The sequence below is a fragment of the Colias philodice genome, chromosome 3, assembly GCF_061535455.1.
Source record: "Colias philodice isolate Cphi_HAF_F1 chromosome 3, ilColPhil1 Martin Lab GWU primary, whole genome shotgun sequence".
In the NCBI taxonomy this organism is placed as follows: domain Eukaryota; kingdom Metazoa; phylum Arthropoda; class Insecta; order Lepidoptera; family Pieridae; genus Colias; species Colias philodice.
In genome coordinates, this window is record NC_143088.1 from 1,343,811 (window position 1) to 1,358,981 (window position 15,171).

The 15,171-nt window shown below is 34.2% G+C and overlaps 1 protein-coding gene across 2 annotated transcripts in view; it reads left to right on the top strand.

Moving 5' to 3' along the window:
• Vav (Vav guanine nucleotide exchange factor) overlaps window positions 1-15,171 on the top strand; it is a 27,434-nt gene continuing 12,263 nt past the window's right edge. Inside the window, exons 1-9 of one of the 2 annotated variants that reach the window (XM_089712962.1) lie at window positions 1-365; window positions 2,592-2,767; window positions 2,919-2,978; window positions 3,045-3,210; window positions 7,938-8,108; window positions 8,883-9,098; window positions 9,355-9,474; window positions 9,988-10,104; window positions 10,518-10,694. In XM_089712962.1, coding sequence (XP_089569088.1) covers window positions 147-365; window positions 2,592-2,767; window positions 2,919-2,978; window positions 3,045-3,210; window positions 7,938-8,108; window positions 8,883-9,098; window positions 9,355-9,474; window positions 9,988-10,104; window positions 10,518-10,694 — 1,422 coding nt within the window. In that variant the 5' untranslated portion in view covers window positions 1-146. Of the gene's footprint in view, window positions 366-2,591; window positions 2,768-2,918; window positions 2,979-3,044; window positions 3,211-5,805; window positions 5,957-7,937; window positions 8,109-8,882; window positions 9,099-9,354; window positions 9,475-9,987; window positions 10,105-10,517; window positions 10,695-15,171 lie in introns of both variants that reach the window. The other variant, XM_089712954.1, reaches the window with a different exon arrangement.

Here is a 15,171-nt window from a genome sequence, read left to right on the forward strand (position 1 = left end):
AGTTCTGCTATGGCTGGCGTATGTTTGTTGTATCAATTTGTATGTCAATTATCAATTAACCCTTGTTAAATAATGGCCTGTTGATTATTAAAAAGCAGAGCTTAAATAAGATTCTATCGATGTGAAGTGTATTCAGTGTGTGAACCATGGCAGCTGGTGGCGAGGATCTGTGGCGCGAGTGCGCGGCTTGGCTTACGAGATGTGGATTATTACGTCCAGATCATAAGGCAAATTGGGAGACGAGTACGATACACGATTTAGCTTATACGCTGCGAGATGGAGTACTTCTGTGTAACCTTTTAAATGTCCTTCATCCGGGGTGCATAGACATGAAGGACGTAAATCAGCGCCCCCAGATGGCACAGGTATGTATCGAGCTATGCGACCTTCGTTCTAATTACCGCCTAACTGACGAGAGTATGCAATAATCACGCATGAGTGTTGCTAAATTAGCGACTTGCAAAATGCCCACATTCAAAACTATTACTCAATAAATGTGTCGCCTTTGTTACTAAGGGATTCTGTCGCTGTTTATTTTTAGTTTAACAGATATTGATTTTCAATATTTCCACCAATATACTAGTAGATTATTTTATTGTCAAGATAATTCAGTCAAATATTGACTACCTACATGTATATTGATTATTATTACAGTGTTATGTAGTACAGTTATGTCCCTATAAATGCTGATAATTAATTATGCATACATTGATGAATGGTGAATGACATTGATGTTCAAATTGAATGTATCAGTAAGTTATTGTGTGTTATCTGTGCACAAGTTGTGAATGAGACCCATTCATTGCCCCCTATTCATTAATGTTAATCATCCTACACATGATACCCTCTAGTAATGTAGTTTTATTTTATAAATATAATTTGTTTTATGTATTGCGAGTGTACTACCTATTTGTCTGTCATAAATTCAAGAATTTGGTATGTATGTTGATAGAAATTATTTTATGTGTTTGGAAAAACAAAAATGATATAAAAATGTAAATAACCAAATTTTAATCCTGTTATTCAAGAAATGTTTATTTTCTAATGAAACAATGAAAGTTATCTTCAATTACTTAGGTATGAAAATTATTATCTCTACAAATTTATTATATGTTTTAACAGCTATGACCCACTTTATTAGACACTGATATTGGCAAGACTAAACATTTTAATTTTAAATTGTAAGGTCATATAAAATATTCATAGGTCGCAACCACTCTAATATAATCTTAAATCTATTAGTTACAATAATTCACATTGATTTCATATTTCTTTATTCAATTTAAAATTGTTAATAAGATTAAAAAAAATGCATTATCTATTCTATTCTATGAATATTTACTAGGAGTTTATAATTATAAATATACTTATAAATTAAAAATGAAATGAAATTAAAAGAACTTATGTTAAGCAGTGGCTAATTTAGGAGCTATGTTAAAACCTTTGTTCAAAAACCTTACCATGAACTTTAGTTAGAAAAATTAGAAGTCAAACCCAAACCATTTTTTTAATAATTTCACTTTATATTCTTATACAAAAATATTTGTCAGGAAAAAAAATTCCTTTGAACTGTTGTACATTATCTATAAGTGGAATATATAAAGATAAAATAGTTATTTAAAGATTATCTTTTTGCTATCTGCATTTACTGAAAACTCCTTATATTTTTCTAAATAAGGAGTTGCCGCAAATAAATGAGTAATATGATCAATAATAAGATTAAATATTGCAACATAACATCACACCCTTTGATGATATGATTTAACTATTTTTATGAGTACATTTTTTTGCCTTGTCTGTTTGGGCTTAGAATATTATAATTTAGTTCATGAATTGCCATAAAAAAGTGACCAAAGTATAGCATAGTCTGAATTCCGAAAGTGTACAGATTTCAACAGAATTAAGCAAGACAATAGATATATCATATTACTGACCTCAATACACAAGCATTTTTATAACATTTCTTAGACTCTACAGTGAAATTTGAAATTTAAGTCACATATATACAATTTCAATATGGTTTCAAAATACAATACAATCACTTACTGTGAAGCAAAAACTTATGTAAACTTAAAAAAAAAACTAACTAATAGAGAGAATGTTTGAGAGTGAATTGTTTCTGTGAATTCTTATCACTCTGATCTGCAAAATAAGATAATTTACCAAAAGATGATTACTATTGACGTGAGATGGATCGAAATACAGTTTAGATTTGAGATAGTCTTTAAAAGTAGATTTGTTAGTGAGTACCGCTATCCGCTTTAAAATAATTAAAAACATCCAGGCTTACATCAATGATAACAATTGGTAAATTTATTACTTAAAATATTTTGTTTGACTAAATTATAATAAGTAAGTAAATACACAAACTGAACTAGTACATACTTATATACATTATTTTATAAGAAAAATAGCAGTAGTTTATGATTAAAAAAATTGCAAGTTGCTTAATAATCTTACAGTATTTTTTAAACTATTAATAGAACCTGAGTTAAAAAATGGTGTTCTTCATACAATCTATTATTATTTATCTTGTAAAGTGTGTTAATCTTGCATCTGTACAATCTTTGACCAAATCTCATTGTTCCTAGTTCCTATGCATGAGGAACATCAAAGTGTTCCTGCGGACGTGCCATGAAGTGTTTGAACTGCGCGAGATAGACTTGTTTGACCCCTCCATGCTGTTTGACCTGTCCAACTTCCACCGAGTCCTCTGCACACTCGCTAAACTCAGTCAATGTCCCAAGGCACTGGCTAAAAGTATAAAGTAAGATATTTTCATGCTCGTTTTTTTTTGTAAAGGTAATTTCATTCATTCATTCATTCATTAATAATCAGAAATAATACCTCCATTTTATACTTCTATTCAAAAAAGTAGTTCATAGCATTTTGATTCAACATGTATATATGTTTTGCAGGCCATTCTCAGCGAACAGAACTCAATCGGAGGAGGACATATACAAAGACCTGCAGTCTGTGTAAGTATAACTATTTGGTTAGCCCTAAGCCCATTGCGTGATTCAAGATATCATGGTGTTTAGTAGCGCGTGCCGTTCGTTGGACATTCCGCCGTCGTACGAGACGGTGCAGCCGCAGAGTAGCGAAGTGCCCTGGGTTCAGTTCACAATACCAAGCAGTAACTGTGAGGAACGAGTAGAGGAGATATACGAGGACCTCTGCTATGTGAAACTCAACTCGGAAGTGCCCGAGGTGGCGATGTTTTCAATCGCTTTACCGCTCAGATTTGTAGTGTGCTGTTGAGCTTGATTTTTTGAGTTAACCGCTTATGATGGTTTATTTTTTGCGAACGTTATGTGCTGGTAGCGTGCACATACCTATATTACGTCAGCTGTTGTATGATCCAATGTTTAGCGATTTTTAGGAAGTTAAATTTAGCCTTGATTTTAGGATGGTTTTAGAGTGATTTCTCGCTTAGCAACAGCTATGAACCGTATCGCCGTATAGAAATGTCGCGTAGAGATAATCACGTAGCGGATATTGCGGGAACTTATGGGCAGGCGGCCTCAATGTAAAAGGAAATACAGTGCATGCCCCGGACTATATTAGGGTTATCACAGTTGTATAATTGATATTAATTAAATTCTTCTTGCAAATAAATCAATTAATGATAATTATTATAAGTTAACTTTAATGACGATAATTTTTGTTATCTTTTGCGCATGGTTGGATAATCTATCGAGTCATAACACGATTATACTTCAGAAGTGTTTGCTAATATTTGTAAGGATATCGATAAAGGAATCGAAAAAGACGTTCATATGACTTTAGACTTCATTTTAACTGAATTTACTCTTCACAATAAGCTAGCATAGGTTAGCTTATTCTGTGAGCAAAGTCGTTAAACTTATAAGTATCGATCGCATAAACTTAATTGAATATTCGATAACCCTGTTAGCGTTAAGACTCGCCCACGTAGCAGTTGTGCCTCGTTTCATGATAAAATCTGACCCAAATGTGTATTATATTATGTATATGAAATTCAGATTTCTACAATATCATTTAACTTATAGAATGTTTAATATTTAAACGTATATTTCTTAAAATTCGGCATACAACGCGTAGCAAAATACCTATTTTCAAAACTTAAAACTACGAATATAGGTACTAGCAGTTTTTTCTATACAAATGACCAATTGGCTACTGAACCTTTACTGAAACCAACGCACAATGTATGATGAGTTAATTTCTCAATTTATTTCAGTCATCTCAAATATGATTGAAATATATTTACGATACTATCATGAAATGTTTACAAAAATGTCAGAGAAAATTATGTGTGTAAAATGATCAAATACTTTTCTTTTTTGTTTATTTATTTTTACTCAATGTAAATACACGACGCCTTGTGCTATCCATGTATATTATACACGCAAAGTAAAATGAAAACTGAGATTTGATACAAAATAGACACCTTGCGTTTTTAGACCGCTCGATTTGTTATTTTATAGTTGACACACATCCTTAAAGTGACATATCACACTAGCGGATTGCGAGCGGTTTCAAAGCGGAGCGGGTGCGCAACGAATACGTTGCGGTTGCGCAGCGAATTCGTTGCGGACGCGTGGCAGATGCGCAACGTTTACGTCGCAGTCATGTACACTCATTAACAAAATGGAATCCGTGCTGGTTGTTACTTATAACTTGTGATAGTATAATAATTATGAGATCATTATTTTTTACGAGTTTCATAACATGTTAATGTTTAGGGTATTGTTTTATCTATTAAATCTTGGTCGAAATGCAATCAGATAACTTAATTGCTCATTAAGAAAGTTCATTAGTGAAATAAATGTTAAAGCTCCTTAACTAAAACAGGGCTATCTTATTATTAGATAAATAGCAGTGAATAGAAAATTTTATCAAGCAACCAGCAACTCACTATCACTTTGCTCATAATTAGGTTCACAAAATCTCTTTATAACATACGTTGCTATGGGAGAGATTATACTGGTCAGTCGTTACATACTTTTGGAATGTATGGTACATTCTAAAAGTCCTAGTAATTCAATTTTATAGCACCTTTTTTTAACAACTCCAGTTGTTATTACATCTTTAGTTAACTGTTAAGTAAGTGCATTTCCACAGTACGGTTAAAAAATTGAGTGCTACAGAAACGATGGAAATATTGAATGGAAGTTAGGCAAGGCGGAAGGGCTGGCTTTTGTGCGAGAGTATACAAAATGACGCGTCCGCAACGAATTCGCTGCGCAACCGCGGCGTGTTCGTTGCGCGCCCGCAACGTATTCGTTGCGCACCCGCTCCGCTTTGAAACCGCTCGCAATCCGCTAGTGTGATATGGCACAAAGACATGAATTTAGAACCAAAGAATAAATTTAATAATCTATTATTTAGTAAATATGTACTACTCTTTCATAAGAAAATACATGACATGTGATGCGCGGTAATTCTATATTCGCAACTAAAATATAAAAAAACACGCATTACAAAATCGAGCGGTCTGAATCGCCTAGCCTTAGAATAATGACGCCTAGAAACCATATACACGCAAGGAAAGTGAGGTAATTCAAACTAAGCGTTATTGGCAAGTCAACACCGGTGGCCGGAGAGACCACTCGCGACAGAAGAGTTCGCGACAAAATATATGAAAAACTGTGTCAAGTAGCTATCGCTGGCCATCAGTGTCTGTGGTCGGTGGCCCTAAGCTGCAAGTGTTGCTCACGCGTACATCAATCCATGTTTTGCCTCACTTTAGTGTTTGTATGAAGATATAAATCTAGGCGTTATTAATCCAAGCGTGTATGTAACGTTGTGTGGGGCGTACAGAGGCGCGGGCGGCGCGCTGGCTAGCCGCGAGGTAAACGAGTACGCGAGCTACTGCGCGCGCATACACGACGAGGAGATCTACCACGACCTGTGCGTGGTCAAGGGGCCCGCACGCGAACCGCCCGCACCGCACCCCGTCGCTTTCACCGCAGCAGTGCGTTTTTTCGTTATTTTTTTTAAGTTTTTTTTTTGGCGGCGGAGGTAATGAGTGACAGATTTTTGGGTTATCTTTAATAAATATAATGTGCATTTTTAAATATTGAGTACAACTTTCGGATTAATAAAATCTATCTAATTAACATGCTTAATTGATATTTGTGTAATGTATAATTATAAACAGACGTTCGAACTGGTGCGACCGGACCACCGTACTCGTGCGGTGCGATCGACTCGCCACACGACCGCACCGCACCTAGGGTTGCCAGTATTTAAGATGCCAGGATTTAAGGGTTAACAGCATCAAAAATACGAGTTTTAGTTATTTTTTACGGGAGATAATTAAAACAGCAATGTTAAATAGAGAAAATTTATTTTTGGCATTTATATTTGCTGTTGGAAGAAACAGCTTTTAATAGCTCTTCATTTTCTAAAGCGAATGTATAAAAATCTTTGCACGATAATTTAAAATTACATTTTATTAATTTGCAGCTTCGCCTTTACAGTTTCAATATTCAATTGGTTTCGGCTATCCGTCCAGGCATTGCCGCACAAAGAAAATATTCTTTGTTTAAAAATTATGATTAAATTTACGATTTTTAAAAAAACATTTAAAATATTGGAATTTTCGCGGCCGACTGAGCTAAATAAATTCGTATAAAAAATAGATACACTAGTGACTAGATAATTTATTACGTTGCTAATATATGAAGTGATTAAAGGCGCAAATTATCCCTTTTTGAAATTTTCGATATTGTCGATAGCGGCGAAAGTATTGTAATTTTTACTGATTTTCGTCTTTATTTTTTTATATTATATGCAGGCGTTAGTAGAAGCTCTGTTTAGTACCAAAAGAAACCTTGAACTGAGTTCTACATGTGACAAAAATACCACATTCTAGCCACGAAGTTATTACGAGATATAGATTTTCAAAGAATGTCAGGGTTGTCCCTAGTAAACAAAATTATATATATCATCTATCTATTACCAAGTTTTTGTTTATGTTTTAGTCGTTAGTTATAGTCGATATTTCAATATATTATTATATGTAGGTACATAATCTTTATATGTAATAAATTAACTGAACAAAAAAAATATCTTAGATTTATAAGACAATTCAATAATATCAAATTAATACAAATTAATCTCCTTTTTTTGTGAATATTTCGAGCATTGATCATAGTAATCTCATTAAAAGTCAAACCGAATTCCTTGAAAATCTATTTCTCGTAATAAATTCGTGGTTAGAATGTTGTATTTTTCAAGTTACAACCATTGAAAAGAAGAAAACGAAGAGAAAAGAATGGGCAAAATTATATTTAAAAGACAGGGATTCATTCAGACATATGCAGTCATATCATAAATCTTTGTAGAGTTCTAAAATTTATATTATTAATCTTTTTTCAGTATTAGCCACGTCATCCGACGCCATCGCCATTGATAACGATCGACCGACGTCCGTTTTGTTTGGCGGTAGAACTATGACTAAAGCTGTAATAAGTATATAGTCTATGACTAATGCGCTGTCCGGTGCGATCGCCCGTCCACACGCGCGAATTTGGTACGGTCCGCACCAAGTTCGGATGAAAAAACCATCGAACCAACCGTACCGTCAATAATAATAATTATGTCCGGCGGACCACTGTACACACGATCGAATATGGTCCGGAGCGCACCAAGGTCACGGTGCGGTCCGTACCAAATTCGAACGTCTGTTTATAACTTAACACTCAGACTGTATAGAAAACAAAACTATTGATGTGTAAAATTTTACATAAACTCCAAGAAAATAAGTAAAAACGCATCATAGCACGCATACATAGAATTATTTTACGCTCATTACTTCTGCTTCCATATTTTTTTACCGCCAACTAGTTGTGTTCATAGCATTGCATAGAATGGTATTTCGCTAATTGCTTATCTATGGTCCATAGATGAATAGAACACCATAGATAATGTATATTTTTAAATTGCAGCTAGCGTCGTCTTCGCATAGTTTAGAGAAACGGGATTATGTTATACGAGAGTTAGTAGATACAGAGTGCAATTATGTGGATGTGTTGAGCAAAATAATTAAATACTTTCTGCGGCCGCTCACGCCGTACTTGAAGCCGCAAGATATGCAAGTTATATTCTTCGGTGTAAAGGTACGTGTATTTTCTTAATAAACACAACTTTTAGTGTATTAATATTGAAAAATAACTACTGTTACTATAATGTAAGAATCGTTTCATATCGGTAAAATTTAGTTCAGTCATCCAGATCCATCACAGTTTTGAATGTTCAATAAAATAATATTCAATAAAACAAACCGCATGTACTTGTATTATAAATTAAATGCACTGTGCATTGAATAATTATTTATTTCATCACTTTATTCTCGCATGATTTCTGCTAGGAAGTCAATTCCAATAAGAACAGTGTATTTATAAATTAATGCATGAGTAGATATAATAAAAACGTTCTTATTTTTCTTCACTTATTTTATATACAGTTTCCTTTTTTTACTGTAAACATCTTTTTACCTCAACGTGAAGTGAATTGCTGTAATAAATATTATCTAGCAGAGCCCGTATTGTTTTTTTTTTTTATAACAATAACCCAAAAATCACTGAAAATATAATCCGATCAAAGTAAATGTCACACACTGACCTTTTATAATCCGATTTTCGAATAAATTCAATTATGAGACGAGATTCGCGCCCTTTTGTTGTGTGTCACATCTGACCTTTATAATTCGATTTTTCCAATAAATTCGATTCTGCGCCTTTTCTGACCTTTTCCAAATATGTATTTGGAAAACAAAAATAGCTAAATATGTATTTTGTTTATTTATATTAAAAATAAAATATAAAAAATATATCGTATATATAATATGTACATGATATATGTATATATCATCGTATTATCGTTATTTTAAGGAACTGCACGAAATCCACACGGGTCTATTACGGCAATTGCGTCTTGCTACCGAAATGTGCGTGCCCGGCAGCGGGGCGCCGCGGCTTGCGGATGTGTTCCTCGCTTGGAGGGAAAAGTTGCTGCTATATGGGGATTATTGTTCTAATCTAACGACAGCACAGGATACGTTGAAGACCCTGGACGCTAGGGATCCGATGTTCAGCAAACAGCTCGCGGTTAGTATAGTGGTTTCTATTAAGGAATTAAGTTAATCTTATATTTATTAGCCGGTAAGTCTTATAAGAAGAATGTATTGGAAAACTTCTTTCAGAAAAAATTCTTTGAAATTAAATTTTACTGATTTCAATTTTATAACATAGAATTTTAATTCTGGTTTTTGGTAAAGAGTTAGCCTTATAATTTTTAAATCTAAAATCAATAAATTTGCTTCGTTAATTTAAAGCTAAGCACACAATTTTCTTATACTCTCAGAAATGTCAGAAAGAGCACAGCGATGGTCGCATCCAATTGCGCGATATCCTATCGGTTCCGATGCAGCGGATACTCAAATACCATCTGCTTTTGGACAAACTTGTACAGGAAACTCAACCAGTAAGTATTTTATTGACATTTTTGTAAAGATTTATAGTATTAGACAATTCAGATTAATCTATACTAATATTATAAAGCTGAAGAGTTTGTTTGTTTGTTTGTTTGTTTGAACGCGCTAATCTCGGGAACTACTGGTCCGATTTGAAAAATTCTTTCGGTGTTAGATAGCTCATTTATCGAGGAAGGCTATAGGCTATATACCATCACGCTACGACCAACAGGAGAGGAGCCACGGGGGTGAAACCGCGCGGAGCGGCTAGTATACTATAATATGTAACAAAACTCAGAAATAATATATTTCTGCATTTCTACCTTCTCTTTTCTTTCTATGATCTCTAATATATAAAATATAACAAATTGAGATTTTAATTTGTTCTGGTATATGAAGCCTTCTATGAATAAGAGTCATTGCATTACTGACACATCACCTTCAAATGTCAAATTCCTCAATATCCAAAAATACACTTATTTATGCCCTAACATTTTTATTCTAGAACATTTCTTGTTTTGCAGAATCACGAAGAGTTCCGCGGCTTGGAGCGCGCCAAAGAGGCTATGGTGGATGTAGCGCAGTACATCAATGAGGTGAAGAGAGATAGTGAGGTGCTCGCGTTGCTGGCTAAAGTGCAGGTAAAATTCATTAATATCTGAATAGAATCCGGAATGAAAAACAATTGTGTGTCTGAATGAAAATTTCTCAGTTCAGCGTCAAACGATTATTTCTAATGAAAAATAATTTTTTGAAGTGAAACTTCTTTTTCGCGTTGAGAATAAAGTAAGGCCATATATAAATTGGTATATTTGAATCTTGCTAAAGAAGTTTCACTTCTGACACTTCTCGGCACACTCATATTTATCTGTATTCTGTTGAAGTTACAATAAAGTGTAAAATTAAATAAAATATTCGACCACTGTAAGCTGTAACAGCGGCGATTTCGGGGTGGGCCTATATTTCTAAAATCTGTTTTTAATAAAACCGTCAGAACATTATTATAGTATCCTAATGTCAACATAAAAAAAAATATTATTCCATAATCTACCAGGAGAGCATAATAGACTGGGACGGTGGTGAGCTCGGTGCCGGCGGAGCTTTACTCGCGGCATACGGGCGGTTACTCCTCGACGGGGAGCTGAAGGTGAAAGCGCACGAAGACCAGAAGCTGCGCTCCAGATACGTGTTCGTGTTCGACAAGCTGATGCTGCTCTGTAAGCCGGTTAAGGTGAGGAAACGATTTTGTTGGACTATATTGGTCTAAGGTTTGACGTTAAAAATTTCTTGAGTTGTGTGATTTTTGTGGTGTAATTTCTAATTATAATCAAATTAATACCAAAATAATGAGATTAAGTAAAAATAATGTTTTTTGTCTTTAATCATGAAAATGACTGTACTGTAAGGGTGCTTTTCCACCAATAATGTGCGAGGATGTGTGGCAAGGAACGTGTTTATTATAGGTAAACCAGAATCTGATGGCATATTTATATTTAAGAAATAAAAGATTTTAATGTGGCAACTTATTCGACAACTATCAAATTGGTTGTCAAATTATTTGTCTTTTTTGCAGTTGATGAATAATTTTTAGGATTTTGTCTAAAAAATCTTCGAAAATGTCGAAAAAGCCGCTGTGATCACAAGCAAGAGGTGTTGTTTATAATGTGTATAGAAAAATATTTTTCTATACACATTATAAACAACACCATTAACCATTAACCAATTTGACAAATACTAATAATTTGCGTTTCCAATACCGGAAACATATTTTAAAATCCTGTTCCAACCCTTAGTGCATTTGTATCGAATTACACATAAACTTTATTAAATATTTATTTTATTTACCGGTTATAATATAACATAATATGTACTATATACGCATTTATTTTCTGCCTATTTATCATTATAATTATTAACATTGTATACATAATTTCATTTTATTTATTTACATTATATACATAATTACATACGACGACGCGGTTGGCGCAGTGGTAAAGTAACTGCCTACTGAGCCGACGGTCCCGGGTTCGATCCCCGGTCAGGGCAAATATTTGTGTGATGAACTCAATTATTTGTTCTTGGGTCTGGGTGTTATTATCTATATATGTATTTATCAAATATTATATTTATCGTCGCTTAGTACCCACAACACAAGCCTTAATTGAGCTTACTGTGGGACTAGGTCTAGATTTGTGTGATAATGTCCTATAATATTTATATTTATATTTATATTATATATTTATACTGATATTATATCTACCTATATTACATGTTTTAACTGATGTACCTATTTATTTATTTATTAGTATCTATCTTATTATTGGAAATAATATATCTCACATAATATACTCATTTTAAATTATCCCTATTAGTCCGTTTTCTTATGGGCATGCTTGTATGGAAAGGTATACATTTTTGAGTAAAGCAATGAAATTTGGTTCGAATGTTGTACTCGTCCACCTAAGCCCAAATCGCCTGGTAGCCAGTGTCTACTCCCCGGCAGAAGGGAGGGAGGGGGGGTTATAGAACAGAGCGCCCGGCGCTCGGAAAAAAAATTCTGGCGGATCCATTTGGCCCTTTGAGTCGAGTTTGGTGTCGTTATCAGGTAACTAGATGATGCCCGATTCATTCCCCATACCAGATTTTTAGGGTTCCGTAGCAAAATATGTCACAATCTTTAAAATAATAAACTTTTGGCAGTGGCAAAATCCAAACAAACCAGTATATTTTTATATTTTTGTATGAAACTTGGTTTACAAAAAATACTGTCTGAAAGGTCATTTCATGCAGATTATAAAAACATTAACATGTAACATATATCTTACCATTTTCAATGTGAAATAAATTATAGAAAGTACAGGAACGTTCGTCAGCGCAGCGTAGGGGACGGCTAATAGACCCGAAAAATAAGCAATAACATAAAACAAAAACCAGTCAAGTGCGAGTCTGACTCGACCATCGAGTGTTTCGTACTTATTTGTCCTATACCATGTTATCTTGTCTGGTAGGACCTGGTTAACTGATACACACACACTTTCGTCTTTATAATATTAGCACAGTATTACCATTATTTCCTACAGTAAGGAATCGCCTTTGATGTCGCGCGATGCCGCCGCCAGCGTAGGTAATTACGCTGCCACACGAAAATACGCTAGGGTTGCAACGAATGGGAAATAAAACAATTGTGATTATTAATATTATGATGAAATCTTTATTCATATGTACATTCAAAATAATTGCGATTATTAAATCTGATGTAATTATTTGTTCATAAATATATAATTACAGATATTGCACTGCTAAATATTATTTACGTGGACACTTTATTTTTGGATGTTCTTAATTGTATATTATAACATTTACCTAAGTAATGCATTCGCATTGGGATGTACAATCTGATTAGAAAATAATGAGGACAACATATACATAGCTTTGATTTTAATTCAACAGATACAATTAATACAATCTTTCTGAAATATTGTTTCCTTCTGGGATTTCAATGTAGATTTACATCCGTAAACCGAACAGTTTGTGCGCGCCATAATAGAATATGTAAGTACCTATGTATAATAAAATTATTACACAAAAAATACGACTGCGTCATCCTTTCGCGCTAGGTAAAGCAAACTAAGCGTGTTTGCTTTACGCGGCCCGCGTCGCCCGACCCCCGCCAGTTCCCCTCCGTTTCTCTGCACAAGTACATTCGTCGCACTACTGTAGGAAATAATGGTAATACTGTGATATTAGTGTGATTTTGAATCATCTTTAAATTATAAATGAAGTCAGGTAACATTGTTAAAAATAAAGATATATAATAATAGAACGTTTTTGTATTAATAATAATGACAACCACCCCCACAATTACATAATTCGGTACATTTGAGCTGGCGTATAAAAACACTTCAATCTGGAATCGCAAGATTTCAAGCACCGACATCTTATCAATTCAAAGCTTCTCTTTTCTTTTTATTTCAGATGGGCAAGGAATGTATTGATTTTTTTAGGTCCCTAAATATATACAGCCTGTAAAACTGCCCTTAAGGTGTGTTGTTTAAGGGCAGCTTCTGTGGGAGGCAAATTTTCGATTTGCCTGTCCGTTTTTGTTAAAAATTTGTTTGCGACCCACATTTACTGTCACAGCGGGGTACAATGTGAAAAATAAACATGTACTTATTATAATTATAAAAAAAAATATAAGTTCTGGATAAGAGTATCCTTAAAATATCGTGACCGTCCTTACCTATCGTGCATTGTAATCACAAACCTTTCAATTTCATTGTCTGCATATTTGCCACTGTAAAGTGCTTCAAATCCTCGTGTGCCATTCGGATATGCCTTCCATACCTCAAATGCATGTGTACCTATAGTTCTTTTAGACCTTCTAGCTTGGAATACATGATATTCTGTACTAGCCATATCTGTCGACTGTTCTTAACATTATTTTGGCTACTACTACTATATCGTGTGTTCCAAAGCTAGAAGGTCTAAAAGAACTATAGGTACACATGCATTTGAGGTATGGAAGGCATATCCGAATGGCACACGAGGATTTGAAGCACTTTACAGTGGCAAATATGCAGACAATGAAATTGAAAAGTTTGTGATTACAATGCATGATAGGTAAGGACGGTCACGATATTTTAAGGATACTCTTATCCAGAACTTATATTTTTTTTATAATTATTATAAGTACATGTTTATTTTTCACATTGTACCCCGCTGTGACAGTAAATGTGGGTCGCAAACAAATTTTTAACAAAAACGGACAGGCAAATCGAAAATTTGCCTCCCACAGAAGCTGCCCTTAAACAACACACCTTAAGGGCAGTTTTACAGGCTGTATAATATATTTAGGGACCTAAAAAATCAATATATTCCTTGCCCATCTGAAATAAAAAGAAAAGAGAAGCTTTGTATTGATAAGATGTCGGTGCTTGAAATCTTGCGATTCCAGATTGAAGTGTTTTTATACGCCAGCTCAAATGTACCGAATTATGTAATTGTGGGGGTGGTTGTCATTATTATGAATACAAAAACGTTCTATTATTATATATCTTTATTTTAATCCATCAGTCCTCGGAATCACAGACACAATAGAAAATCTATTGTGTCGCGCCCCGATCGGGGCTTACGGTGGTCAATGGGTTAAACAATGTTACCTGACTTCATTTATAATTTAAAGATGATTAAAAATCACACTAATATTATAAAGACGAAAGTGTGTGTGTATCAGTTAACCAGGTCCTACCAGACAAGATAACATGGTATAGGACAAATAAGTACGAAACACTCGATGGGCGAGTCAGACTCGCACTTGACTGGTTTTTGTTTTATGTTATTGCTTATTTTTCGGGTCTATTAGCCGTCCCCTACGCTGCGCTGACGAACGTTCCTGTACTTTCTATAATTTATTTCACATTGAAAATGGTAAGATATATGTTACATGTTAATGTTTTTATAATCTGCATGAAATGACCTTTCAGACAGTATTTTTTATAAACCAAGTTTCATACAAAAATATAAAGATATACTGGTTTGTTTGGATTTTGCCACTGCCAAAAGTTTATTATTTTAAAGATTGTGACATATTTTGCTACGGAACCTTAAAAAACTGGTATGGAGAATGAATCGGGCATCATCTAGTTACCTGATAACGACACCAAACTCGACTCAAAGGGCCAAATGAATCCGCCAGAATTTTTTTTCCG